This window comes from Pseudopipra pipra, chromosome 25 (genome assembly GCF_036250125.1).
Source record: "Pseudopipra pipra isolate bDixPip1 chromosome 25, bDixPip1.hap1, whole genome shotgun sequence".
Classification (NCBI taxonomy): domain Eukaryota; kingdom Metazoa; phylum Chordata; class Aves; order Passeriformes; family Pipridae; genus Pseudopipra; species Pseudopipra pipra.
The window spans coordinates 2,539,916-2,565,079 of NC_087573.1; the positions used below are offsets into that span (position 1 = coordinate 2,539,916).

At 50.3% G+C, this 25,164-nt stretch overlaps 2 protein-coding genes across 2 annotated transcripts; both read left to right on the forward strand.

Annotated features, from left to right (window-relative positions):
• Positions 1 to 529: 529 nt before the first annotated feature.
• On the forward strand, positions 530 to 15,915 carry LOC135402442 (complement receptor type 1-like). The gene is made up of 23 exons (XM_064635628.1): positions 530 to 1,099; positions 1,974 to 2,120; positions 2,585 to 2,776; positions 3,347 to 3,446; positions 3,982 to 4,067; positions 4,492 to 4,704; positions 5,213 to 5,395; positions 6,285 to 6,473; positions 6,924 to 7,115; positions 7,882 to 8,064; positions 8,583 to 8,768; positions 9,082 to 9,261; positions 9,382 to 9,551; positions 9,695 to 9,845; positions 10,352 to 10,391; positions 10,752 to 11,122; positions 12,004 to 12,180; positions 12,614 to 12,793; positions 13,213 to 13,395; positions 13,936 to 14,124; positions 14,394 to 14,573; positions 15,102 to 15,301; positions 15,642 to 15,915. The coding sequence occupies exons 2-23, from the start codon at positions 2,033 to 2,035 to the stop codon at positions 15,792 to 15,794; spliced, it is 3,786 nt and encodes a 1,261-aa protein (XP_064491698.1). The 5' UTR covers positions 530 to 1,099; positions 1,974 to 2,032; the 3' UTR covers positions 15,795 to 15,915.
• A 3,503-nt stretch (positions 15,916 to 19,418) lies between these two features.
• LOC135402451 (C4b-binding protein alpha chain-like) lies at positions 19,419 to 24,445 on the forward strand. Its single transcript, XM_064635653.1, has 6 exons — positions 19,419 to 19,512; positions 21,206 to 21,288; positions 21,767 to 21,961; positions 22,062 to 22,242; positions 22,355 to 22,782; positions 23,108 to 24,445. The coding sequence occupies exons 1-4, from the start codon at positions 19,454 to 19,456 to the stop codon at positions 22,079 to 22,081; spliced, it is 357 nt and encodes a 118-aa protein (XP_064491723.1). The 5' UTR covers positions 19,419 to 19,453; the 3' UTR covers positions 22,082 to 22,242; positions 22,355 to 22,782; positions 23,108 to 24,445.
• The last annotated feature ends 719 nt before the right edge of the window (positions 24,446 to 25,164 follow it).

Sequence of the window (25,164 nt, forward strand, 5' to 3'; positions counted from 1 at the left end):
GATGTCAGTGCCTGTTGTGAGCAAGTCTCTGCTCATGCAGCCTCCTGCTGTGTTCTGCAGAGAAGGAACTAAACCAGGTGAACTTCAGGTGAACTTCAGCAAGGTAATATTAATATACCCCACTCAGGGTAGGGATGTGGTAAATTGTTCAGGCAAAACCCTGTCAGATTTGGTAGAACAAACAAATACCTGCAAGAAGCACAACCTGGGGTAAAAAGTCCATCACCAACTTGATGGTGACTCCAGCCTGGATGAAGCTGTGGAGCCAAAGGAGCAAGTGGTGACAACTTCTACCAAAAGTTGGTGCTGGAAAAGGACCCACCAGCAAGAGGTGGATTCAGGAACAGCTTGCAATGAGCTGAAGGGCATCTGAGTTTTCATCAAGGCCAGGTTGGATGGGGCTTGGAGCAACCTGGTCTGGTGGAAGGTGTCCCTGCCCATGGCAGGGGGTGGGACAAAATGAGGTTTAAGGTTCCTTCAACCAAGCCCCTCACTGATTCTGTGGCCCTGGGTGTTTGGCTCTGAGTGATGCTCCCTGGGGCCTCACACCCTGCTGAGCTCCAGCTGCTGGGGCTTTCATGGGAAGGGGTGGGGCTGGTTGAAGAAACCACTTTTTGAATGCTGGCCATGGGCTTCTGAGGTCAGAAGGGATGAACTCATGGTTGATGTGTCCCTCTTGAGGAGACCCCCACAGCATGCCTGAGGTCCAGCACTGGCTGTGTGCCACTGCTGCCCGGTGGGGCAGCTCAGCAAGGATCATTTCAACAAAGACTTGGCAACTCCACACAATAAACCAAACAATTTCAACATCTGCTTGGGTTGCATTCAGTTTTTCTCGTGTTTTGCTTTGTGGGTTGAATAAACTACTTCCTTCTTGCTCGGGAGGAGTTAATGATTTATGGGTCAGCTGGCATGACCCCGGGTTCTGCAGAATTCTGCAGAAAGCTTTTCTCCATGGAGCCATAGCTGAGCATGTAGGCGGATCATGACTCCTCCTTTAGCTGTGCCTGGAGCCAGGGGACTGGATGGGAACAGTCACTGCTTTGTCTTGGAAGTGCTGAAGGCTCCAGGTCTCCATCTCCTGCCTCCACACCTCCAGGTAAGACAACTCGGAGCCACAGAGCTTTAAGTGTTGCTCTTGGGAACTGGGGTGGAGCTTTAGTGCAACTCCAGCAGGCACAAAGATCAGTAAATTAAATCAAATTATGCCAGGAGTTGGAACTGGGATTGGAGGAAAGGCAGAGGAATGAAACAGCCAAGGGAAGTGTTGGGTTTAGGGCAGAAAGCATCAAGGTAGAGCCTTGTTTCCAGGAGGAAGGCAGGTGCTCAGACCATCTGTAACATTGGGAGAGTTTAGGCTCAAAAATGACCCTGGGTAACACAGAGAGGACTCTTACTGATCTCTAGGGCTGGCAGGTACTAACCTGGCAAACTGGAGTTAAATTCCATTTGGTAAAGCAATTTGGTTTGATTGACTTGTATGTTTTATAGCTTTACTCAGTTAATATTTGCACAAAATTGATGTAACTTTTACTTCTCTCCCTCTGAGGGTAATTTATTGTTAGGGGACTGCACTGGTGACTCCATCAGGATTTAATCTGACTAGGAATTTACTTCCAGGAGATTTAGCACTAAAAATAGAGCGTTCTACCCATAAGAGACATCTCGGGGAACTTTTTCCACAAGGCACAGACAAAGTCAGGGCCCTGCAAGTGTTACTTTTGTTGACTGGCTGGGAAGAGCAGTGATGGCAATATGGTGGGTTTAAGTTGAAGCTGACAAACTATGAAGTGTTTATTCTGTGGTTTAAGTGAAGATATTAGTCTGTCTTGGGTTTTTTTTGGCTTCCAGAAAAGGAATTCCGCTCCTGTCCCTTCAGCTCCCCAGCCACCACTGCAGGCACAGCTCGGGGATGGAGAAATAAGACCTGCTCACTTACCCTCAGTGTAAATACCCCTCTACTATTTTTACAGAGATTTGGCCCAGGGAAAGAATGTGGTAACATCTGTGGGATCTCCAGACAGGAATAAACATGTCAGCTCTGGAGCCGGGGAGGCAGCGGGATCGCGCTGCCGTCCTTGGGTCACTCCTCACTGCTGCTCTCATTGTCACTGTCCACAGTAAGTGAATGAGTCCCTCAGGATAAACTAAGATCCCCTGAAGGACAACCTTCTCCTGGCTTTCACAAGGCTTGGATCCTTCTCTTTTCCTCATTGCCTTTGTGTTTCAAGAGCGTTGTAAATCTTTGTGATCACAATCCATCTTCCTTTGCCTTTTTTCCACTCTCTGTGGAAAGTAGATGGAAAATTATTCTAGCTGAGAAAGTGCAATAATTATTACTAGCTGGGGAGAAAAAAAAAATGCTTAATCTGGACTTTGTGGCCAGCCTTTGAAACTTCTGGGTGAGGAGCAGGACCTGGAGGGGTGATGCTCCTCCTAGTCCCTGCCAGCCACGGTCACAGGCTGCACTTCTCCTCTTTGCTTTGAGGAGTCTTTGGGCACTGAAATGTCCTCAGAGTGAGTCAGGCCTGAAATCCCACCGGTTTTCCTGCCAGCACTTTTCTGATGGAGCTCCTGTCCGTAGGTCTCTGCGATGCTCCGCCCCGTCTCCAGTCTGCAGAGCTCAAGGAGCAGTACCAGAGCACTGCCTCATTTCCCTACAATTCCAAGGTGGAATACGTCTGTCGTCCAGGCTATGTGAGAAATCATCATGTCAATAATGTCCTTGTTTGTGGACTAAACGGGAGGTGGCACGGATCAAAGGACATATGTACAGGTGAGTGTATTTTGGGTTGATTTCATCTTCCTGGTCTAGTGGAAGGTGTCCCTGCCTGTGGGAGGGGGTTGGAACAAGATAATCTCTTAAGGTTCCTTCCAACCCAAACCATCCTGTGGTTCTATGACTTCTGATGGTTTTTGTTTGCTGATGCTGGAGCAGTATCCATAGTGAGCCCAGGGGATGGTGGGCAATGAGTGACCTGACATGAAGCACTGGTTTTATTCCACTAAGTACTGGCAGTGATGGCAGGAGCTGAAATCTGCTCTGATGCTGGCTGTGTTTCACTGCTGACTCAAAGGATGCACTTTGTAACTCTTGGGTCAAAAAAAAAAAGTATTTGACTTGCAGTTGGAGAATCCTTTAGTTGTGAGGAGACAACTAAACCAGTGTTACTGCAAACCCTGCTCAGGCTGCAGAGGCAGCAGGTCATGATGTGAGTCTCGCCAGTGTTGTGAAAAATGAAATAATTTAGGGTTGGAGGGGAAATCTGGAGGTTTCTGGTCCATCCCTTTGCTCAGTATTGGAGGAGTCTTTAAGTAAGAGCTGACTGAGTGCTGTTGTCCCCAGCCAAGCATTGCACCAACCCCGGGGAGCCGCCCAACGGCAGACTCGTCCTGGGAGAGGAGCTCAGTTTGGGTTCCTCAGTGAACTTCACCTGCAACACTGGGTAAGCCAAGAGCACCTGGGGCACAGGGCCTCTTCTTCTCCAGCTGTTTTTCCAAAGTTTTTCCCCTCTAGATTAAAGCCTGTGCTGTCAGAAGCCTCGCCAGTGTAGGTAATTGCAGACCCTGATTGAAATATCTTTTAAACTTTGAGAACTTTAGGACTGACTGAGTGTCTTAAACTCCTCCTTTGAGGCAGTTCTTCACAAACTCGTGTTCACTCTCCTGGCTCTTTCCAAACCATTCATAATGTTTCAGTATCTTTTTGAAGAAAAGGCATGAACACTGAACTCAGAGCTGTAGGGATGGCTACCCCCAGCTGATAAGGTAGATGTTTATCCTTAGAAACATGTCATTTTTTTAGTTTAAAAAATGCTTTTGCCAAAAGCCAGCGTGTCCTTGAAAAAAATGACACTGATGGCCAATTTCTGATTTGCTGTAATTATGAAAAATAAGCCCAAAGCATCCTGATGGTGATGTTATTGGTGATAAATCAGAACTAAATTTGCCAAGCAATTCCCTCTCCCCTGTTCCACACAGGTACAGACTGGTTGGAAATTCTAAGATTACTTGTGTGATTAAAAATGGGGCTGTTACGTGGGACAGAGATATTCCCATGTGTGAGGGTAAGTAGAGTTCCTTAATTATCTATTATCTATCCTTTAATTATCTGGAGTGTGACTGGGGCTGGATAAAGAAGCTGTTGCGTTGCTCTGCTGAGGATTTTGGCATTTCAATGCGTGGTGGAGCCTGGAAAGACATTTTTAATTTGTGTTTTCCTTCCTGCATCATGCTGCAGAAATATTTATTCACTCTCTGGGAGTGAGGCAGCTGCATGTGAGACTGGGATATCACAAAACCATTCAGTGCCTGGTCAGAACTGCTGCCTTTGGGCTGGTGTGCAGCTCCCTCGAGACCTGCCTTTAATTTCTGACCCTTCTGGCACCTCGTGTTTCAACATTTTTCTTCCCAGACCTTTGGTTTAAAATCAATTAAATAATTTCTCTCCTCCTCTTTCTTCCCAACTGCCATTTCCCCCCAATTCCACAGCGATTCCATGTGAACCCCCTCCAGAAATAGCTGATGGGGAGCACAGTGGGGCTGGCAAGGAGCTCTTTGTGTATGGGGAGTCCATCACGTACCGGTGCCGGAGCACCAGGAGGGCAGAGAGACCTTTATCCTTGGTGGGAGAAGCCTCTGTTTTCTGCACAACCACGGACAATGTCAATGGTGTGTGGAGCAGTCCAGCCCCAGAATGCAAAGGTGAGCTGCTGCTGTGCCCAGGGCTGGGTGTGAACCTGCTCATGGCAGCACCAGCCCCTTCACAGCTCCTGCTCCTGCTCTGCTCAGGAAACTTCTCTCTCCTTTATCTTGCTGGAATCACCTCTTGCAGATGAGACCCTCTGAGTCTGGTAGCTGTAACAGGAGTCAGTCTCCCATCATGATCATCCTGTCAGCAAGGACATGGGAATGGGATTTTATTCATGTTCACAGCCCAGAGGGTGCATCTTACCCGCTGGCCTGTGTAAAATATAACACCTCCAACACCTCCTGTGACACCTGCTGCCTTCCCTGTGTTCTTATTATGCTTTACCTTAATAAAAAAATGCTGTTAAGTGGAGTAAGATGTACAAAGATACCTCATCAGCTGCCTGGTCACATCCACCTTCAGCCTTTTTGATGGATGTGCCTTTAGCAATGAGAATGTTTTTAACACCCTCATCTCCCCTCTTGAGCCTAACTGCTGATTCCCTGCGTTTCCCTGGCACAGTGGTGACCTGTGAGCCTCCAAGGGTGGCGAATGGGAAGCTGCTGGGTGGGTACAGGTCCGAGTACACCTACGGAGACACCGTCGTGTTCGACTGTAACTTCCGCTACACCCTGAACGGCAGCGGCGCCTCCACGTGCAGGGACAACAACTTCTGGGACCCCCCCCTGCCACTCTGCCAGCTCAGTAAGTGTGATGGTCCCACTGCTGCTCCACCTGCTCCAGCAGCTTTGCTTCAGGGGATTGTAAAATCATTAAGGTTGGAAAACACCTCCAAGGTCATCGAGTCCAACCTTCACCCAAACCCCACCATGCCCACTGAAGTTCCCATCTAAAAAAGCAGGAGGTCATGAAAGGGATGGCTCTAAGACTGAAATTTCTGGGATTTTTTTGGGGGGGGCAAATCTCTCTGTAACACTAAGGTGACTTTAGGAATTTATGACTTGGGGCCATAGAGACTAAAGCCTCATCCTGTTCAAGCTGGAGAGCATTTCTCACTAGAATTGAAAGGGACTAAATTAACCTTTCTATATTTAATGTTTCAGAGTTTGTTGTCAGAGCCTCAGATAATATAAACTTGATTAGAAATTGCATCTCATTGTAACAGTGAAAATTACCATGCAGTCCAAAATCATAGAATGGGTGGGAATGGACCTTAAACCTCATCTCATTCCACTTCCCTGTTATTTCACTAGACCAGGTTGCTCAGAGCCCCATCCAGCCTGGCCTGGAACACTTCCAGGTGTGGGTCAGCCACAGCTTCTCTGGGCAACCTGTGCCAGGGCCTCCCCACCCTCACAGGGAAGAATTTCTTCCATGTATCTGATCTAAATTCAGTTTAAGGCCGTTACCTCTTGTTCTGTCACTCCATGCCCTTGTGAAAAGTCTCTCCAGGGAAAAACCCCATATTTGCATGTCCTCATTTGCCTCCTCCACCATTGCTGAACTTGGATGATTAAGTGCATCTCAGAATGAACAACATGAGCCCGTGATTTTTACCCAAATTCTCTCATACCGCCACGGGCCTCGTTGCTGTGCCACTGGCAACATCCCTAAGTTGGTGTCTCCCCCCCAGGTAGCTGTCCTGACCCTCCAGATGTGTATAACGCCATTAAAGCCAGACTTGCTGGCAATCTGTTCCCTGTGGGCACTGTGATCACCTACGAGTGCCTGGAGGGCCACCAGTTCAGCGCGGGAGAAACCACGCGGGACATCCACTGTGGGCCGAACTTCACGTGGGATGAAATCCCCCCACCATGTGAAAGTAAGTGTTTGTCCCTTTGGCTCGCCTGGGAGCTGCCAGAATTACTGCTGAGGGAAGGAACTGCACGTGGAGAGTGAGGTGGGGGAAAGGGGGATGCTCCAGAGGCCCAGCTTGGCGCCGCGCTCGTCTTTGCTGTGACTCTTGATTTCTTCTGATTTATTCCCCGGCTGCAGAGTTTTCTTTGCTTTATTCACCAGCTCTGCCTTCTAGTCCCTTGAACCTCTGGAAGAAGTCTTTGTGGTGTCGAGGGTCCCTTGTTCCATCCAGCGGGGAGGCTGCATGGCAAACATTCCTTCCCCCAGGATGGCCCAGGGGTGGTTTGGGGGCAGATTTAATGTCGTGATGTGTCTCTGTCCTACAAAGCATTCTTCCTTCTGCTCACAAGGAACCTGCTGTCACCCAGTTGGCTTTGCCGTGGTTTCACACTTGCTAACCTGTGGCATTTCTCAGGAATTCGTTGCCCAGACCCACACATCCCAAACAGAAAGTACACATGGTACGAGAGAGACAGTTACGTGTATGGAAACACACTGGAAGTTACGTGCAAAGATGGGTTTGCCTTCAAAGGTCGTGGCAGCAGCATCACACTTCGGTGTATGAGTGATGGCAGATGGGATCCAGAGCCACCAGAGTGCCTTCCAGGTGGGACAGAGTTTGTGAAACGTGTTGATTTGAGGAATGCTTATTTTTTGACTGCAAGACTTGGGTTACTCTGTACAGTGTAGTTGTCTACTGACATTCCCAGAAAAATCTACCTGTGGCCTCAGATGGTGATGGTAGAAGCCAAAGAGAATTTTGCTCCGCTGCCACGTGTCCCCAGATCTGGCTGTCCTGTGTTAACGTGGAAGGTCCAGGGGGGATCATTAAATTGCCTGGGAATTGCCTTGGAAAAAGTGCAGGGTTTTGGCAGAGCTGAGCTTGTGTCTGGGGAGTTGGGGGGTGAAGGGCTGCGTGTTGGAAGCTTCTAGAGGGTTGGGAGGTCTCTAGGAAGCCTGGGAGACATTCACCCAGCTGGAAGGGGATGTGGTTTGTGTTTTGGGATGGTTTGCTGACACGAGGCTTGGGAGCAGCAGATGTTCTCAACGTGTTTCCCCTCTCAGAAGAAAACGCAACAGCGTAAATACCTCACCCTGCTCCAGCTCCTAACCCAGCAATGGGGCACCACAGCAGCACCCGTGAGCCCAAAAGCTCAGGGAAACCTTGCCAGGAGGAAAGAGCCTGCTCCACCTCCCATGCACTAGAGCATGGATGATTCCTTGTCCTGGCCTTTGGGGTTACAGAGGAAGCACCGAGACCTGTATTTGGATGAGAGTCATCTTTTGTTCAGGGTTCATATTTCTTGGTAACTCTTCTCCATAGAAGTCCTTCCTGGAAATACATGACATCCTTTATTTCCTGCTGTTTCTAGAACCTCAGTGCCCAAAGCCAGACATTCTTCACGGAGTAGAGGTTCATAAAAGCAAAAGTGACTACACAGTGGGGACCCAAGTGCAGCTGACTTGTGATGAGGGCTTTTTCCTCCGGGGCCCGGACTCGACCGAGTGTCAGGCTGATACAACCTGGGCTCCTACCTTGCCCTTTTGTGACAAAGGTACGTGTGCCCCACAGATGAGAAGAATTCCCGTGCTCTGGTGTTAGAAACAGCCATCAGTAGGTGATCTCCCCTCAGCTCCTGGGGAACAGGGTGCTGATCACCAGCTCATGGGCTGAGCCAGGTGTTCTCTCCCGGGAGATGGAATCACTGAATAATTAAGGTTGAAAAAGACCTTCAAGAACATCAAGTCCAGCCTTCAACTGAATCCCACCATGCCCACTAAACCATGCCCCCCCAGTGCCACATCCACATGGTTTTTGAACACTTCCAGGGGTGGTGAGTCCACCACTGGAAAAATCCCAATATTTCCTAATATAGACATGACCCAGGTAGGGGCTGAGGGAGAAGTGGGAGCCTTGAGCTGGTGTAAGAAGCCAGGCAGCAACTTCTTGTGAATTTGGCTGACAGCAAACACAAAGCGAACTCTGTACTGATTTCTCAGAAGCGACTTTTGAGTCTCACCTGAATATGATAATTGCACATTTCTTTTCTTATCAATTCCCTTTATTCCACAGCCTGTGGCCCTCCTCCAAAAATCTCCAGTGGGCAGCACGATGGCATGGGTAAGAAGTTCTACTACGGTGCCAGCGTGACCTACACCTGCCCAGAGGGTCTGTCCCTCATCGGGGACGAATCCATCTACTGCACCTCTGATGATGGGGAGAACCTGACGTGGAGTGGACCTGCCCCAGAGTGCAGGGGTGAGTGAGTGGTTTCTCCTCTATGGATCTCCTGAAGCCAGGACCTGGCTAAGCCCCAGCTCCATAACTTGCCCAGCTCCAGGAGCTCCAAACCCCGAGTGCATTAACCAGTGCAGCTCCTGTGCCAGCATCTCGACACCAGCAGCTGTTCACTGACACCTCAGGGTCTCCTTCAGCAGGCAACTGAGGGTCAGTTGTGGCATTTGAGCACAGAGCTGCTGCAGAGAGCTTCAGGAGGAGCAGCTCTGCCCTGCCTGTCCCTGGGCAAGGGCAGCAGCCAGACCCCACTCCCAGCCCCGCTCTCTCCCCACAGTGGTTCGGTGCCCCAAGCCCGTGGTCGAGAGGGGAAGGATGACCCCCCAGAGGTTCACCTTTCCCTATGGGGTGGTGCTGCAGTTCTCCTGTGATGAAGGCTTCGCCCTGAGTGGTGCTGCAGAGAGTCAGTGCCAGGCTGATGGCAGCTGGCACCCTCCTGTGCCCACCTGCCAGCCAGGTGAGTTCCAGCCCGGGGGTGCTGCTCTGTTGTATCACCAGCGAGGGGTGGGATCTGCAGAGCGTTTTCTCCTCCCTCTCCTCCCATGACATTATTCTTTGACTTGCATTTCCCTTTCAGTTCGGTGTTACAGACCCCCATGGGACCAGGAGTTAGTGTTAACTCGGAACAAATTGTGGTATGAGGTGAATGAAACTCTGTCCTTCTCCTGCAAACGTAATGGGCGGTTAGGGCTGTCTTCAAAAACTACCTGCTCAGCTAATGGCACCTGGGTACCACCTCTCACATGTGTAAGTACCACCAACCTGCCCAGGTTTTCCTGTGTTTTGTCCCATTTATAGTCTGGAATAGCCTTGGTCCAACTTCATGAAGGTGGTTGCTTTGTCACCCCGCGGTGGAATCTCACACTGTCTTTGTTTTGGTTCTTTTAAAGAAAAAGCGTGAGACCTGTGAGAAGATTCTTCAAAATAAAGCAGCTTTCGAGTGTGGAATTCCTCTGACAGAACTGAAAACCCTGCTGGAAGTCCAGAAACTCTACCTGGAGATCCAGAAACTTGAAAGGGAGCTAGAAATCAGAGCATACAGCTGACTGGTGTCACTGGTATTGTAGCAACTGTCCTCTGCGTGTTCAATAGTGATGCTGACTGAGGATTTTTTATGACTTTGTAATTCGTGCTAATACTTAAGTAGCCAAAACAGAGTTTAGCAATCGGCCACAGAACAGATTTGGTCACGTGAGGAGTCAAAGTGACTTCTGACTCATTCTGTAAGAGCTCAGGGGGTTAAGTTTGTACATCACTTCATACCTTTGAAAGCTTTATATCTGTTTGCTACACTTGGCAATGCACAGTTAGAAAGCAACTGAGTGGAAAGTAAATTGTTGTGTGGTACAAACAGGCGTGGAAGTCACCAACCCTCACTCACCTCACAGCTGCTGCACCTCTTCAGCCCAGTATAGCCCAGTGCTGCCCAGTTTATCCACTATGCATTCACTCACCACTTCACTGCATTGCTAGTTTGCTTGTGACCAAGAGAACTTCAAAGCCTGTTTTATAGCAGAACTAAAATGCCAGGTTTTCTTCCCGAGCAGGATGGATGGATCCGAGGGCACAGCAGTGCCACATCTCTGGGTGTGTACCAAGAGCAAAAGAAAGTGTAAAGGAAAAAAAAAAAGACTGTTTTTTTTTTCTGCAACATCCAGTAGAGGGGAAGTGCTGTGTAGATCGTGTGTCTTGTGATGGGACCCAGGACTCCTTCACCACGAGGTTATAATAAAACTGCAATTGCAATGACAGCTCTGTCTGGCTTTTAATAATTCTGTCCTATCCATAGTAAAGCAAAGTATTTAATATATATTAAATATATATAATAGCTATATATAGTATATAAAGTGCATATAATAAATATGGCTTGATAAGCATGGAGGGTGCTGTTCTCTGGGTGTGGGGGGTGTTTGCACAGCAGCCTGCCCCTGGGTAAATGTGCTTCAGGGGTGAGGCCAGGATGCTGCAGGGTGGTTCCAGCTGTAAAATACCTTTATTCCCTCTTTTCCCCCCAGGGAAGAGGGCAGAGCAGCCTTCCCTCCCATGGCAGGACCTTGCTGGAGAGCTCAGGGAGGGCAGCCCTGGCCGTGGGCAGGTCAGAAGGGCTGGGGAGGGGGTGGTGTCAGCGTGGCTTGCCTGGTCTGACCCCAGCTTCCCACAGTTGCTTCCCCTTCCCCGTGGGGCTGTCAGCAGGGACAGGATTTCTCCTTCCCACAGCACTGGTCTGGCAGCTCCTCACACCATGCCAGGGCTCCTCTGCCCCCCTGGGCAGCTCCTGGCACTGGTGGTGCTTCTGCTGCAGCCGACTGGGAGCCTCGGTGAGTGTTTTCCATCCTTCTTTCCTTTGCTTCTGTGGCTCAGCTTTGCTTAGAGGGCTTTGGGAAGACCTTTCAGCACCTAAAGGGCTCCAGGAAAGCTGGAGAGGGACTTTTCACAAGGCACAGAGTGATAGGACGGGGGGGAATGGCCTTAAGGTGAAGGAGGGAAGGTGTAGATGGGATATGTGGAAGGAATTGTTCCCTGTGAGGGTGGGAGGCCCTGGCACAGGTTGCCCAGAGAAGCTGTGGCTGCCCCATCCCTGGAAGTGTCCAAGACCAGGTTGGATGGAGCTTGGAGCAACCTGGGCTAGTGGAAGGTGTCCCTGCCCATGGCAGGGGGTGGGATGAGATGGGCTTTAAGGTCCCTTCCAAGCCAAACCAGTCTGTAATCCTGTGATTGATTCTATGATACCAAGGCTGATGCCTCACCCTGGGGCAGCCCATAGCTGTGCTAAAGGCAGCTGGTGAATTGTCAGACATCCCACAGGCTGACCTCAAAACAGGAGAAGTGCAGGTCTGCAGAGTAATAAACGTCTCTAGGAAGGGGAATAATTTGCAGCTTCTGCCTGGAAGTTGATGGTTCTTTTAAAGAGGTCCTTTGAGAAATTTCCCAAGTGTGCACAACCCAGCCCAGCCCCTCCCTGCTCCAAGGAAATGGCAGAAATGGTGTTTGATTGCGTGGAAAGGAAACCCTACACATTTTGAGTCCCATAGGTGGCTGCTCAAGATGTTGATTAACCCCTAAACCCTCTGCCTCAACTGCTGCGTTCATTAAACTGCTTTGCCTTCTCTCGCCACAGGGAGCTGCAGCGACAGCTGATCCCTGTTAGTGCTGCACTGAAAAGCCCATTTTTTTATTATTTTTTTTTTGTGATCCACAGAGATCCAGTGCCCCATCCCTCATATTTCAAATGGTCAGCTGAAACCTGCAGAGAACTTCACCTCTGGCAGCACAGCCACGCTCGAGTGCGACCCCGGCTACACGGCCCTGGGTGCCACCACGGTGCGGTGCCTGGCCAGCGGCAGGTGGTACCCACGGGTGCCAGCCTGCACCCCAGGTACACACACCCCTCTCTCCTTGACTTTACCAGGTGTAATTACCTGCTTGTGTTTTGCTAAAAGCATGAGCAGTGCTCGCAGGAGGGGGTTGGAGGGTGGGCAGTGCCATGAGCCGCGCTGGGTGGTGCTGGGTGGCAGGACCCCCTCTGCTCTGCAGGGCTGTCCCTTACTGCAGGGCACACCAAGGGTTCAGTGTCTTGCCCACAACAGTCTGTGAGAATACAGATCCTCATTAAGTTCACGTCCTTTGGTGAATTGTCCCCGGTATTTTCCCCCCTCAGTTCACCCCATGCCCCCCTGCAGCAGGGCTGCTGCTGTCCCTCGCTTCTTCCTGGGGTTTCCACCAAGGCAGGGCCCAGCTTCATGCCACTGGGTCCCTGGGGGAGACCTCCCAGCTCTGAGGGTCCCTGTTGTCCCCTGCTCTGTCACCAGGTCAGTGTTCCAGCCCTCCTGCTGTCGACCACGCGGACCTAAACCATCGGCACGAGTTTCTAGTCGGGACCACCCTGATCTACTCCTGCAGACACGGGTTCACTTTGATCCCTGGAGCGTCTCCAACAACTACTTGTCTTAACAATTTCACGTGGTCCACAGTCCCAAAGCTTTGCCAGAGTAAGTACAACGTTTCCTTTGCTTTGCCAACAAAGCATCAGTTTAATAATATCGTTTTCAAAACACCCACTGGTGCTGCTGTGCCAGTGGGACTTCACTGAGCAGCTTTGGCTCTCACTTGTTATAATTTTGCTGTTCAAAGGGTGGCGTGGCTGGAAAGAAATAGCTGCAGCTCCTGCTGGTTATTTGGCTGTTCAAACAATGGTGCAGTTAGTGACATGCCATCCCCTCAGCCACAATTTAAAGCTAATCACGGGGCTCAGGTCGCTCTGCCTTCCAAGAGAAGGGGTTGTTATTGCATAATTACCATCCCTGAGCATGCCAGGTCTGATTAGAGGCATCTGGGTCAGCAAACCACCACTGAGGGACCACCCCATCCCCCATGTAAATGTCTGCTTTCTGATGCTGGTGTTCCTCAGAGGTGCAGTGTCCCATCCCAGTTATCCCTCACGGGAGGGAGATCAGCGCCAGGAAAAGCGAGTACACCTTTGGGCACCAGGCAGAATTCCACTGTGACCATGGCTACGTGCTGAAGGGCAGCCAGAGGACCCAGTGCTCGTCTGAGGGGACGTGGAGACCCCCCATCCCATACTGTGACAGGGGTAAGTGGGAATGGCGGGGCTGGGAATTGCATCCCAAGGGTAGGAGCAGCAGGGAGAAAACCTCGTGACCTGAGCACGGCTTCTCAGAGAAGGTGTTAGGAGTAGGGGCCCAAGGCACAGTGTTAAAGGACTTTAAAATTTTTGTGCTCTGTCAAAGCTCTAATTAATGACATGCACTGATTGATGTGACCTGCAGCCATCTCTCAGAGCGCTGTTCAAGGTGTTCTTGACACTCACCATTCCCTGGCCCCCTTCATGAGCAAGATCACTTCTCGTGGAAAAGAGGAGACGATAAGGGAAGGTTGGCTGAAGGGGAGAGGATGGGGATATGTGCTGTGTACTGGGGCTGTGCTGATGGGTTACCTGGGGCAGTCTGGGAGCACTGGTAGAGCCAGAGGCAAAGCTGGCATGAAGCAAGGAGGACTTTAAGGAGAGCAACATTTAGAATGAACATGAAGAACTCACTTCTGTTATTTCGCTACCTTCTGTCTCCCTGATGGAATGAAGAAATTCTTAATTTCTTCCTTTATTCTCTCACAGTCTGTGATCCCCCTCCCAAAATCTCCAATGGGCAGCACTCTGCCTTGGGGACTAAGCAGTTCCCATATGGCTTTGAAGTCAAGTACACCTGTATGGAGGGTCTGTCCCTCATTGGGGACGAATCCATCTACTGCACCTCTGATGATGGGGAGAACCTGACATGGAGTGGACCTGCCCCGGAGTGCAGGGGTGAGTGAGTGGTTTCTCCTGTATGGGACCAGGCTGAAGGCAGGACCTGGATGCTACACTCAGCACAACGGGGTTAAAAGTGAGCCTGGAGATCCTCCTTCCTTCACAGGCTCGACAGCTCCAGTGTGGGGATGATCCATCTGGAAATGAGAAGCTCTGGTTCTCTGACACTGGGCAGGCAGGAGGAGCAGCTCTGCCCTGCCTGACCTGTCCCCTGCTGTCCCTGGGCAAGGGCAGCAGCCAGACCCCACTCCCATCTCTCCCCACAGTGGTTCGGTGCCCCAAGCCCGTGGTCGAGAGGGGAAGGATGACCCCCCAGAGGTTCACCTTTCCCTACGGGGTGGTGCTGCAGTTCTCCTGTGATGAAGGCTTTGGACTGAGTGGTGCTCCAGAGAGCCAGTGCCAGGCTGATGGCAGCTGGCACCCTCCTGTGCCCACCTGCCAGCCAGGTGAGTTCCAGCCGGGAGCTGAGCCTGAGGCTCCCGTTGCAGAGCAGGGAGCTCGGGGTGCAGCACTTCACAGCTGTGTCCATCCTCAGGGCTCTCTGAGAACCTTCCCCTCCTTGCAGAAGAAACAAACTTCCCAAAGCTGGTGTCTACCAAGCAGTGGTTGAGTTTTTCTTGACAGCCATGTAGAAAGGAGGCTCTGAGACAGGCCAGGACTCCACTGACTTCCCCTTCAGAGTGCACGTTCCTACTGCCAAATATCCATCTGCAGACTCTGCACGGAGGTGCCTGAACAGAGACATTGCCACAAAAAAAGCAAATTAGTGACAAATTCCTGACATCTCTCAGGGGTTGCTCTGACCTTCACCCTCCCCTCTTAAAGGGCCTGGGGAAGTATTTTTGCTTCAACGTTTGGTTTCACAGCTCCATAAATTTAAGTTCCTCTGCACTGGCTCAGCCTTCACAAGCTTCATAGGTTTTTTTCTGCCCCCATAACACTGAGCTGCCTTCTGCTGTGGGTTTTCCTTCCAGTTCTGTGTCCACAACCACGGGTGGCCTATGGAAGGCTGCAAAGCCCTTTGGATGATAAAACGTGGTACCAGATCAACGAGACTGTTACTTTGGGATGTGCCCCTGGGTACCAGTTTTCAGATGATGGGAACATGTCTTTAGAAGACTCCTGGACAGCCACGTGCCTGCCTGATGGCAACTGGACACCACTGCCCAAGTGTGTAAGTACCACAGAACCACAGAATGGTTTGGGTTGGAAGGGCCCTTAAAGATCATCCTATTCCAATGCCCTGCCATGGACAGGGACACCTTCCACTAGACCAGGTTGCTCAGAGCCCCATGGTCTGGCTGAGTGCCTGGGTGGATGCTCCCTGACATCTAATAAGAAAAATAACTGCTTAAACTTCTCAAAAGGTTTTTCTTCCTGCTATGGATGAGGGATGAAGTGTTGGGGCTGTGCTGGGACAGGTCAGCCTCGGAGCTGAGGGGTGGGTGGCTCTCCATCTGCTGCAGAGCAACCTTATAAGCTTGTTTTCTGGGTTTTGTTTTACTTTTTAACAGAAGAAAGAAGGTGATGCTGATGTATGTGAAGAAGTTCACTACATTAAATCGGCCTTTGAGTGCGGGCTGCCTGTAGCAGAAGTGAAAGCTCTGCTGGAAATCCAAAAGCTGTTTCTGGAGATTAAAAAACTAGAGGTGGAACTAGAAAAGTAGAGCAAAACTGGAGTCCTGTAATGCACTGTAACAACCACGTTTCCTTCGGTGAACACAGACTTTGTGCAGTCACAGTATCTATAAAAAGGCTCTGGATGATTTTATGGTTTATTTTTGCATACCTAGATGCCAGAGCAGGGAGTGGTTTTTACTCTTTCCTTTAAATCTGACAAGCTTGATTTGCTCTTTAATTAATACGTTGTTTCGTGTTTTATATTAGGCAGCATAGCAAGAAATTAAATTGAGCTTCTTTAAGTCGCTGTGTTAACTGTGATAAGCTGAGATAAGGGGGAGTGAAGTCTGCAGAAGCTGAGATGAGTGTCCAGAGGTTGTCCCTGAAGGTGCTTCTGCTGGAATCTTCTGGCTGTGGTTTGTGTACACGCTGCACCCTCTGCATTAGGGATGCTAGAAATAGTGGTGAAGTAAGTGTTCAACTGCATGATTTCCTGTTAATCCAGCTGATTTTTATTCAGCTGGTTGAGGGCAGTTTGTAAGAAGGACATGTTATCTTATCCCTGGACTTAAAACAGGCAACAGGTTTCTGGCCTTGTGTTGGTGTCATCTTTCACATCCGTATTTCTGGCACGTGAATGCTAAGAATAGATGTGATAAGTTCAAGTGCAGAGAATTAGGCAGCCAAGATTGTTCCTGTTCCTCAATAAATGCTGATCAGTTCGTGTCTGTCCGTGTTTCAGTGGTTACCCCTTCCCTGTGGGATTGCAACAAAGGTGGGGGTGTATCCATGGAGGGGAGAGGTGTCTTGTAATCTGTCGTGTTGGCTGTAAATTGGGCAGATTTCCAGCGTGGTCCAATGGTCCTGGGTCAGTCCTGGGGTGCTTGGGGAGCTACAGTGGGCTCAGCACAGCCCTGGCAGCTGGATCAGCCCAGGCTCAGTGGGAGAAGAAGGAGCATTTACCTCCTGCACAGGTGATTTGCAGCAGTGCATCACTGCCAGATGTATGCTCTTATAAGTTACTAAAATGAAAGCAAAACACCCAAGGGGAGAGATGGTGTCTCCCATCTTTGCACACAGAGATGCTTTGGGGATGCATCACCACGCCCAGGTGAGGAGATCTGCAGTGAGAGGAGCTCCCAGACCTGCTCCAGCTCTCCCTGACCAGGAGACGAGCAGGGCTGCACCCTCCCTGTGTGACACCTCCCCTCTGAGCTCACGTGGGACTGTGGTGTCTTCCTGTGCAGGGCTTGACACCCATAAATGTGAATAAAAACTGGGTGGTACATCCTGCGTGTGTCTGTTTGGGCAGTCCTGGCTGATGTCAGATGGGATCTGTCAGAGGGTTAATCAGGACACAGATGCAGACGCTCACACCCGTTCCTCATTGCAAATGAGTCAGGCAACGGAGAAAAAAATAGCAAACGAAAAGGAAAATGTTTTTATTTGCTTCACTAAACTCTGCTCATGGGAGATTTGTATTGCATTACCTGCCAGCAAATGAATGAGTAGGTATTTTCCTACCCTGGACACAGTTTTGGGCTGGGAGGTGTCTCTTCTGCTCTAAGAGCATGTGGTTTGGTAAAACTGTGCTAGTCAGTGGTCACTGCCAGTCTCAGGACAAATAAAGGGGTTGAGTTATTCCCCCATCCCTCATGGTGCAGCAGGAAGACCAGGAGGCTCAAGCCTGTTGGATGACAGCTGTCCCCCACCCTGGCTGCTCCCCGTGTCCCTGACAGAGAGTTTCCCTCTGTGGGTGTTCTGGAAAGGTTTCCACTGCTCCTGAGGCTTGGTGGAGTCTGCTGCAGTGCACCTCCTCCTCCCAGCTTTGGAAACAGCCCTTGGAGCCAACGGTGCTCGACGGAGGAGCTCAGGAATTGCTGCAATGAAGTCTGGAGGAGCAGGGCTGGGCAGGTACCCAGGCACCCTGAGCTGTGGGACACCCACCAGGGCACAGGGGCTGCTCCTGGCCTTGCTGGGGCTCCTCAGCTTGCCTGTGGCTCATGGTGAGTATGGGGCCATGGGATGCATGGGGAGGAGCAGAGAAACCTGCCTGGATCCCATCTTGCTGCTCAGGGGCTGGGGTGGGTGATGCCACCACCCCCAAGCTGAGAACCCAGTGTTTGATGCTCTCACAGCCCTGCCTGGTGCCTTAACCCACAGGGGGACCCTGGGTCATCCCAACCAACCCCCTGGGATGCTCACTGGGGCCGGGGAAGGGGCCAGGGAATGGGATTCTCACCCCAGGAGGTCTTTTCCCGCCACAGGTGACTGTGGGCCCCCACCTGTCATGACCTACTCCAGACCATCCAGCGATGAGCACTCCAGCAGCTTCCCCGTGGGATCCAGAGTGACCTACACGTGCATTGAGGGTGCCCTCAAAATCCCTGGAATGCCAGACACGGTGGAGTGCCTGCCTGGCAACCTCTGGTCCAAGCTGCCTGAGCCCTGTGGCCGTAAATATCTCCTCCCTCTGAAACACAGCTCCTGTCTCTCACTTGGCTTGGAATTCCTGCCCCTTCCAGGGGCTGCTCTTGTGCTGTCCCTGGCAAGGGACAAACCTTCTTCCCTTCCCTGCTGCTCCTTGGGGTGCTGGTGGCTGCAGGGTCTGTGCCTCTGGGAGAGGGATCAGTTGGAGGGGGGCTGGGTGCTCGTGTGCTGCCCCACAGCACATTCCTGAGGCTCCTGATGTCCCACTAACACTGTCCCCTGAGCACTTAATGCCTCTCCACCCACGCTTTGGTGCATTCAACAGCTTAGCAGGCCTGGCAAGGAAACAGGATTAACCTGCAGTGAGCACAAGGAGCTTTCCAGCAGCGCTGCAGCGAGGGCACCCCTGTGATCCCAAGGTTTATTTGGCCAGCGAGGGCACCCCTGTGATCCCAAGGTTTATTTGGCCAGTGAGGGCACCCCTGTGATCCCAAGGTTTATTTTGCATGCTCCTGGTGGGCAGCTCTTTCAAGGCTGCCTCTCCTTGGCTGCCAGGGAGCTGCACTGCCCCAACCAGGCTGAGGTTTGCTGCCCTGTCCAAGGAGGATGAGGTGATGAACTTCTTCCCTGTGGGCACCAACGTGACCTACGTCTGCCGTCCTGGCTACGAGAACACCTCGCAAAGCTCCCCCACCAGCACCTGCCTTGAGAACCTGACGTGGTCAGAAGCTGCTGAGCTGTGCAGGAGTGAGTATCCCAAAAAGCAGCCTTGGAGTTCAAAGCAGGTTAAGTGTCTGCTCCCAACCTGCAGCCAGGTCATCCTTATCCCAACAGCTCCATTAATACAATATGAGGTGGATATTCCTTGACATTTCTATTTAAAACTGAACAGCAGAAGCAGCAGAAGTATCAGTAAAGTTCCTTTTTTTTTTTCCTGCTGGCATAAACAGATATGGTTTGATTTTCACGTTAGGAAATGTTTGGTTGGACTTGATGATCTTAGAGGTCTTTTCCAACCTTAATGAATTTATGATCCCAAAGATGTTTGTGTTGGGCACGTGCACAGGACAAAGCCTAACTCACTGTTCTGGTGAACTTCAAAATGAAAACAAGGTGTGTTTCTTGGTGAAATCCAGGGAATATTAGGACTGACGAGGTGACAGCAATATTTTTCCTGTCTCTGATCCAGCCTTTTTTGTTTCCTCATCCCCCTGTGCCCTGGTCTGTCCCCCCAGGAAGGTCCTGTGGTGCCCTGGCAGCGCTGCCCGGGGGGAGGATGGTGCCCCTCACAGACCTGCAGTTTGGTGCCAGAGTGGACGTGTTCTGTGAGGATGGGTGAGTGATGGGGCACTGCCCACACCGGTTCTGATGCTGGGATACAGCTCTGGAATGAGACACAGCTGGAGGGAAGGGACCAGGGTCTGATTTGTGGCTGCCTTTTCCTTCAAGTGCCCAGCCAGAGGAAGTTTAACTGCCCCAGGGCAGGGTGTCCATCCTGACAGAGCCATTTGTAATGTCAGTTTAGAAATACAGACTCCAAAACAAGCTACTTAAAACATTTCAGCTTAACTTATTTGTGATGTATTGAAAAAAAAAAGGGGTTGTGGTGGAACTTTTAAAATCCAGTTATGCTCAGCTGGGAGGCTGCAGTGAAGCACAATTTCCATCACTCAGGGAGCTGACTCATGGTTGCTGCCTGCTTTCAATCAGGGCCCATGAGCACTGGACTGACCTGAAAAATCCAGCTCTTGCCACTCCAGCCAGTATTCCTCCCTCCCAACAGGAACTAGCTGGCATCATCTGGCTTGTCATGCCCATCTTCAAATATAGCAGAGGGGTTTTTTCCTCTCCCTCGGGACCTGGAGAAAATGACAGCATGTCCCACCCTTCTGGGGTTCAGCTCATCTGTGGAAATCCACACCAGGGTGGAGGGATAATGCTGTTCATCTAAGCAAGATCAGATACCACCCAGCATGTCCACATGATGAGGTTTTCTGAACAGGAGGATGTAATTCAGAGATGGGGGAAGGTGTCAGCTGTCAGCACAAGATGTATGAGCTTCCAGCAAGCCAATGCAAAAGCCACCTTAATTAAATGTAGATTGATCCCTGTTGCCCCTCACTGGTCCCTGCTGTGCACAGTGGATGCATTTGAATCATAGAATCACAGGCTGGTTTGGGTTGGAAGGGACCTTAAAGATCATCTCATTCCACCCCCTGCCATGGGCAGGGACACCTTCCACTAGCCCAGGTTGCTCCAAGCCCTGTCCAACCTGGCCTTGGACACTCCCAGGGATGGGCAGTCCACAACTCTGGACAGAGATCAGCTGAGAAGGTGCACCAGCCACCCACTGCTGTTTGATTTTTTGCAAAACTTCAGCAAAACAGCCCCAACACCTGACACCCCAAACAAGGTGCCGGGCAGGAGGTGGCCCTGGGGGACACGGGGCACCCTGCCCTGCCCCTCCAGCACCGAGGGCTTCAGCAGGGCCAGTGAAGTGACCCCAGCGAGCAGCAGCTGGGCTGAGCCCCAGCCTTTGGAGCTGCCGAGTGAGCTCAGCAGGGAGCTCCTCCCTCCTCACCCCATCCCGCTGGGACACAGCAGCGTGGGAAAGGCTCTGGCTGCCTGCAGCCTGGATCCCAGCGCTGTTCTCCAGCGGGAAGCAGGCAGGGCGAGAGAGTCCCTGATTCAGCAAACCCGAGCCCGATGCATCCGTGTGGGAACCCACATTTAACCTCGGTGCTGTCTGGCATTCCCTGCGTGCTCTGCCAGCCGCCAGCCCCGACTTTTCCCAGCCCTGCTGTGGAAGATGCACTCAGTGAGTCAGAAAGCCACCTAAAAATAGATGAACACACATTCTGGCAGAGCAAGGCGAGGAGTTCTCCTGTTAACCAGCCTGGGTCTGCACCTCTGCTTGCTTTAAAACTGCCTTTTCTACATTCCTGATCATGCACAAATGGGGAAGGGGGGGAGTATTCTCAATTTCTGGATAGTCATGCAGTTTTTTTCTGTGTGTATCTTCACTTAGGTACAAATTAATTGGAAATAATATCATCTGGTGCCAGCTTAAAGGAAACGACATTGAGTGGAGTCAACTTCCAACCTGTGAATGTAAGATTCATCCTTAACTGTAAGATTAAACCTTACTTTTGACTTCTCCACTAGATCCTGCATCCCAATGTCTAGTCCAAAGATCTCTTTGTGCAGTGTTTTTGTTGATATTCCGTGGCCCACCCGTCCCCAAAACTGCAGCTGGCACTATTTCAGCAGTTTTGCTCCCACAAGACCAACATATTTTCTCATGACTTAAAAGTTGCAGTGAAGGTGGTGGGGTGAGATTTCCAGGAATCCTGAGCTAGGGCACGTCCTGCTTATTTTTTGTGACCCTTGTATTGAGAGGGAGAAAGATGTGACAAGAGAAACACTAAAAAGAGAGAAAATTGGGACAGGCAGCAGTGCTGGTTACCCACCTTCAGTTGTCCAGAATGTTTATTGCCTTCAAGCATCTTAGGTGGACTCAAGGAACATTTTGTATTTTCATTATTACCGAAGCTTTTAGCAAACACTCATGTCATCCTCTTTCCTGCAGTGATTACCTGCTCTTCACCTCCTCCAATCAGCAATGGGAAGCATGATGGTGAAGGTGTGGAAAACTTTGCTTATAACTCCACGGTGACATACAGCTGTGCCCCTGGATTCCAGCTCCTTGGGAATGTGAGCATCCGCTGTACGAGCCCGGACAAAACCACCGGAGTCTGGAGTGGAGCTGTGCCCAAGTGCAAAGGTGGTTTCATCCCAATTTTCTCTTTATTACTATTTAGCATTTATTATGAGTTCGGTATTTAGGATGAATCGGCTCAAAATATTGTGGTTGTGTGGTACAGGGCATGTCAAACGTCAGTAATAAGGCAATTTTAAAGAGGAAAAAATGCAGTGCTGGAGTAAGAACAGAACTGTGCAAGCAAGACCTAGTGCTCCCTGCAATGCTCACTCTTTGTCCCCTAGAGAAAAGCTCAGCTGTCAAATTTGGAGCAAAAGACGTGGAAAGGAGTGTCCCTCCCCAGAGTGAGTTGAAATGATTCAACACTGAACCCAGTCCCATTTAATTTGCTCCTTTATCACATTTCTGTCAAAAGGCCATTCAAGGAACTTCACACCGTGGATTTTATTCTTTCAGGTCCCCAGGGAAATGGTATCCAACCCCCTAAGAAGGCTTTATCATGGGAGAGGAAGCTCAGCCTCTACAAGAAGTCACTCCAAAATACCATCTCCTCCCCCCATTCTGTGTCTGTCTCCAAGACACCAGGTCAGTCCTGGAAGCTCATCTGGAGATCAGGGAAATTCCTCAGTGGGACTCCCTGGTTACTCCCAGCCCCAAACCCTGGAGTTTCCATTTTTCCCCATGTCTCCCTTCAGTGTCCAGGAGCTGTGCTACCTCAGCATTCAGGTTTGTCCTACCTTTGTACAAATCCCAAAAACACTCTTCTCCTGGGACCAGCAAAGGATCCGTGTGTCCTCCGAAGCACATGGGGATCTCTGGCATTCTCCCCAAATCCAGCTGCTTTCAGAACTCAAAACTCTCTAAAGTTGCATCATTTTGTGCAAGTGAGTGATTTTTTTTTTTTGTCATGTTCTTTTGTTCTATAAGTTTCTCCTATATAATTTATATCTTTTGCTGGCTGGGCATCTGGCTCACAGCTCAAGTTTGACTGTGCTGACCTCCTATTCTTAAAAAAGCTTTGCTTAGTGTGAAATATATTTTAATTTATCTTTGTTTCCTTGCCCTCATGTTATCCCAGATATTTTTTTAATTCTTTTTTTTTTTTTTTTTGGCCATTTTGAAAAGCAAGAGATGACTTTGCACCACCTTAGGAGTGCCAGGGCTCCTGCCCTTGCTCCCAAGGGCTGATGCCAACCTTGTTCCACACAGAGAGGTCGTGGGTGGCCAGGAGAAGCTGGACATGGCAGAAGTGCTGCTACACCACATTCCCCATCCGCTGCAAAGGATTATTTTACCCATGAAAAGGGTGAACTTTGGCTCTCTGGGACAAGGGGGGAGCTGTAAGTGTGTTATTGTAAGTAATGAAGCCAAAACACCCACTGGAGGGTCTCCCTACCTGGCCAGAGGTTGGGTGAAGAGTGTTTCTCTGGTGTCAGGGTCAGGCTGAGTTTGCCCACTCCTGATTCACGTTTCTTGGGTCAAAATCAGAAAATCTGTTGCCCCTCCTGTGGTGGACAAACCAGCACTGGAAGGATAAAGCAGGAAAACCCTTCGCCTGATCTGCCCCAAAATTGTCCCGTGCAGTGGTTGCACTTGTTAGGGCTCTTACACTTTGCTTTAAGACAAAGACTGAGCTGGATCAGGTCTGTCCCACATGTAAAATGTAATTTTTTACTGGTGATGTGTTTTTAAATGTTCCCAGAAATTGACTGCAAATCACTTCTGCAAGCATGTCCCCATATTTTCCTCTCCCACCTGAGTTTTTCTTTCAGCAATTTTATTCTAACCCCCTGAATCCCGTTGTGATTCCCTGCTGATCTGACCAGCCTTTTTTTTCAGGCTGCAGTTTCCCAGAAATACCCCCCAGATGTTCTGCAGGACTTCTGCAGAGCTCAGTTACGTCACAGCCCCCCTGACTGAATGTTTCCACAGCCACAGGTTTTTTTGCTCACTAGCAACCGCCCCAAACACAGACCCAACCTCTCTGAGGAGCCGAGCTGCTCCCTCAGCTTCCCAGGAATTTCTGGCTGTAGCACAGCCTGGGTGTGGATACACCCATGGCAGCTGCCCTGAGCAGGGTTGTACTGAAAGCAAAACTTGCAGAATTATGAGCTCATTTCTTTTAGGAAGTCACAGAGTTTTAGACATTATATTGAATGTTGATCTTTATATCTTTGGTAGTTCAAGCCCTTCTTAAGCAAAAGCTGCTTTTTTTTTTTTTTTTTTTTGTATCAGACCTAAGTTCTTTGAAGTTTATATTTCTACTACAGGAAGATAAAGCCACAAGTGGGCTGGGCATCTCCTAATCTCATAACATAAAGGAGATACTTCTGCTTTCCAAAGGCAGCTCAGTAGTGCTGTGAGCACCCTGACTACTCACAGACACAGAAATACAACTGCTAAATATCCTGCCCAGTGTTGTCACACTGCAACAGAGAGACTGGAAATGTCACATTCATGGCTGCTCACCCCATCTTTGTCCTGTAAGAAACACTAAAGCCTTTCTGGGATTTTATCTACATTTAGTAATAAATGGTAATTGTTTATAAAGGATGGTCTGTGAGTTCAACTGCCTGCTGTTCCCTTGTCATGTTTTAGTCTCTTTTCAGGAAGGAATCAGCTTTTAGGAATATCCTCACAATGTTCAGATTTGCTGTTCAGTCAGTCCTTTATCAGCACTCTGAACATTTATTTTCTAAGTTAGATGTGGTTTTTAAAAAATTAGTAAAGAAAGCAAGCAAATCCATGCAGTAAAGCTTGGGAATGTGAGTGTTTCTGGTAAGTGCTCTGGAAAAGGAAGCTGGAGTGATGGATACCTGCCTTAATCCTATTTGGCCATCCTGGGACAGAGCCCTGCAGCCCCTCTGCTGTGGCTCAGCCCAGGGATCAGTCCCAGAAGGTTTTGGGAGCTGAGGGTGATATCCCAGGCTGCTGCCAGTGGGAGCAAGCAGGAGGGAGCCGAGGGTGAGTTTCCATGGAAAGCCTGGAGCAACTCCAGCAGCTCAACCTCTGTTTTTGCTGGCAGGTTTTGCTGGACACCTCCCGCTGCCGCAGCCCCGCACCAAACACGGGTCAGGCTGCTCTCTGGACGTGCTCTTCTTCTGCCACCACCATCTGCTTGGCCCGATTTCTGCAGGGAGGGGATGTGGGAGCCAGATAAAGCCGGTGGCCCTCGGTGGCTGCAGCAGGGCAGGCACAGACCTGCTATCACCAGGCTCAGCTGCCGTGCGGGAGGTGCCGGCACTCGGCTGGTTACTGGGGCAAAA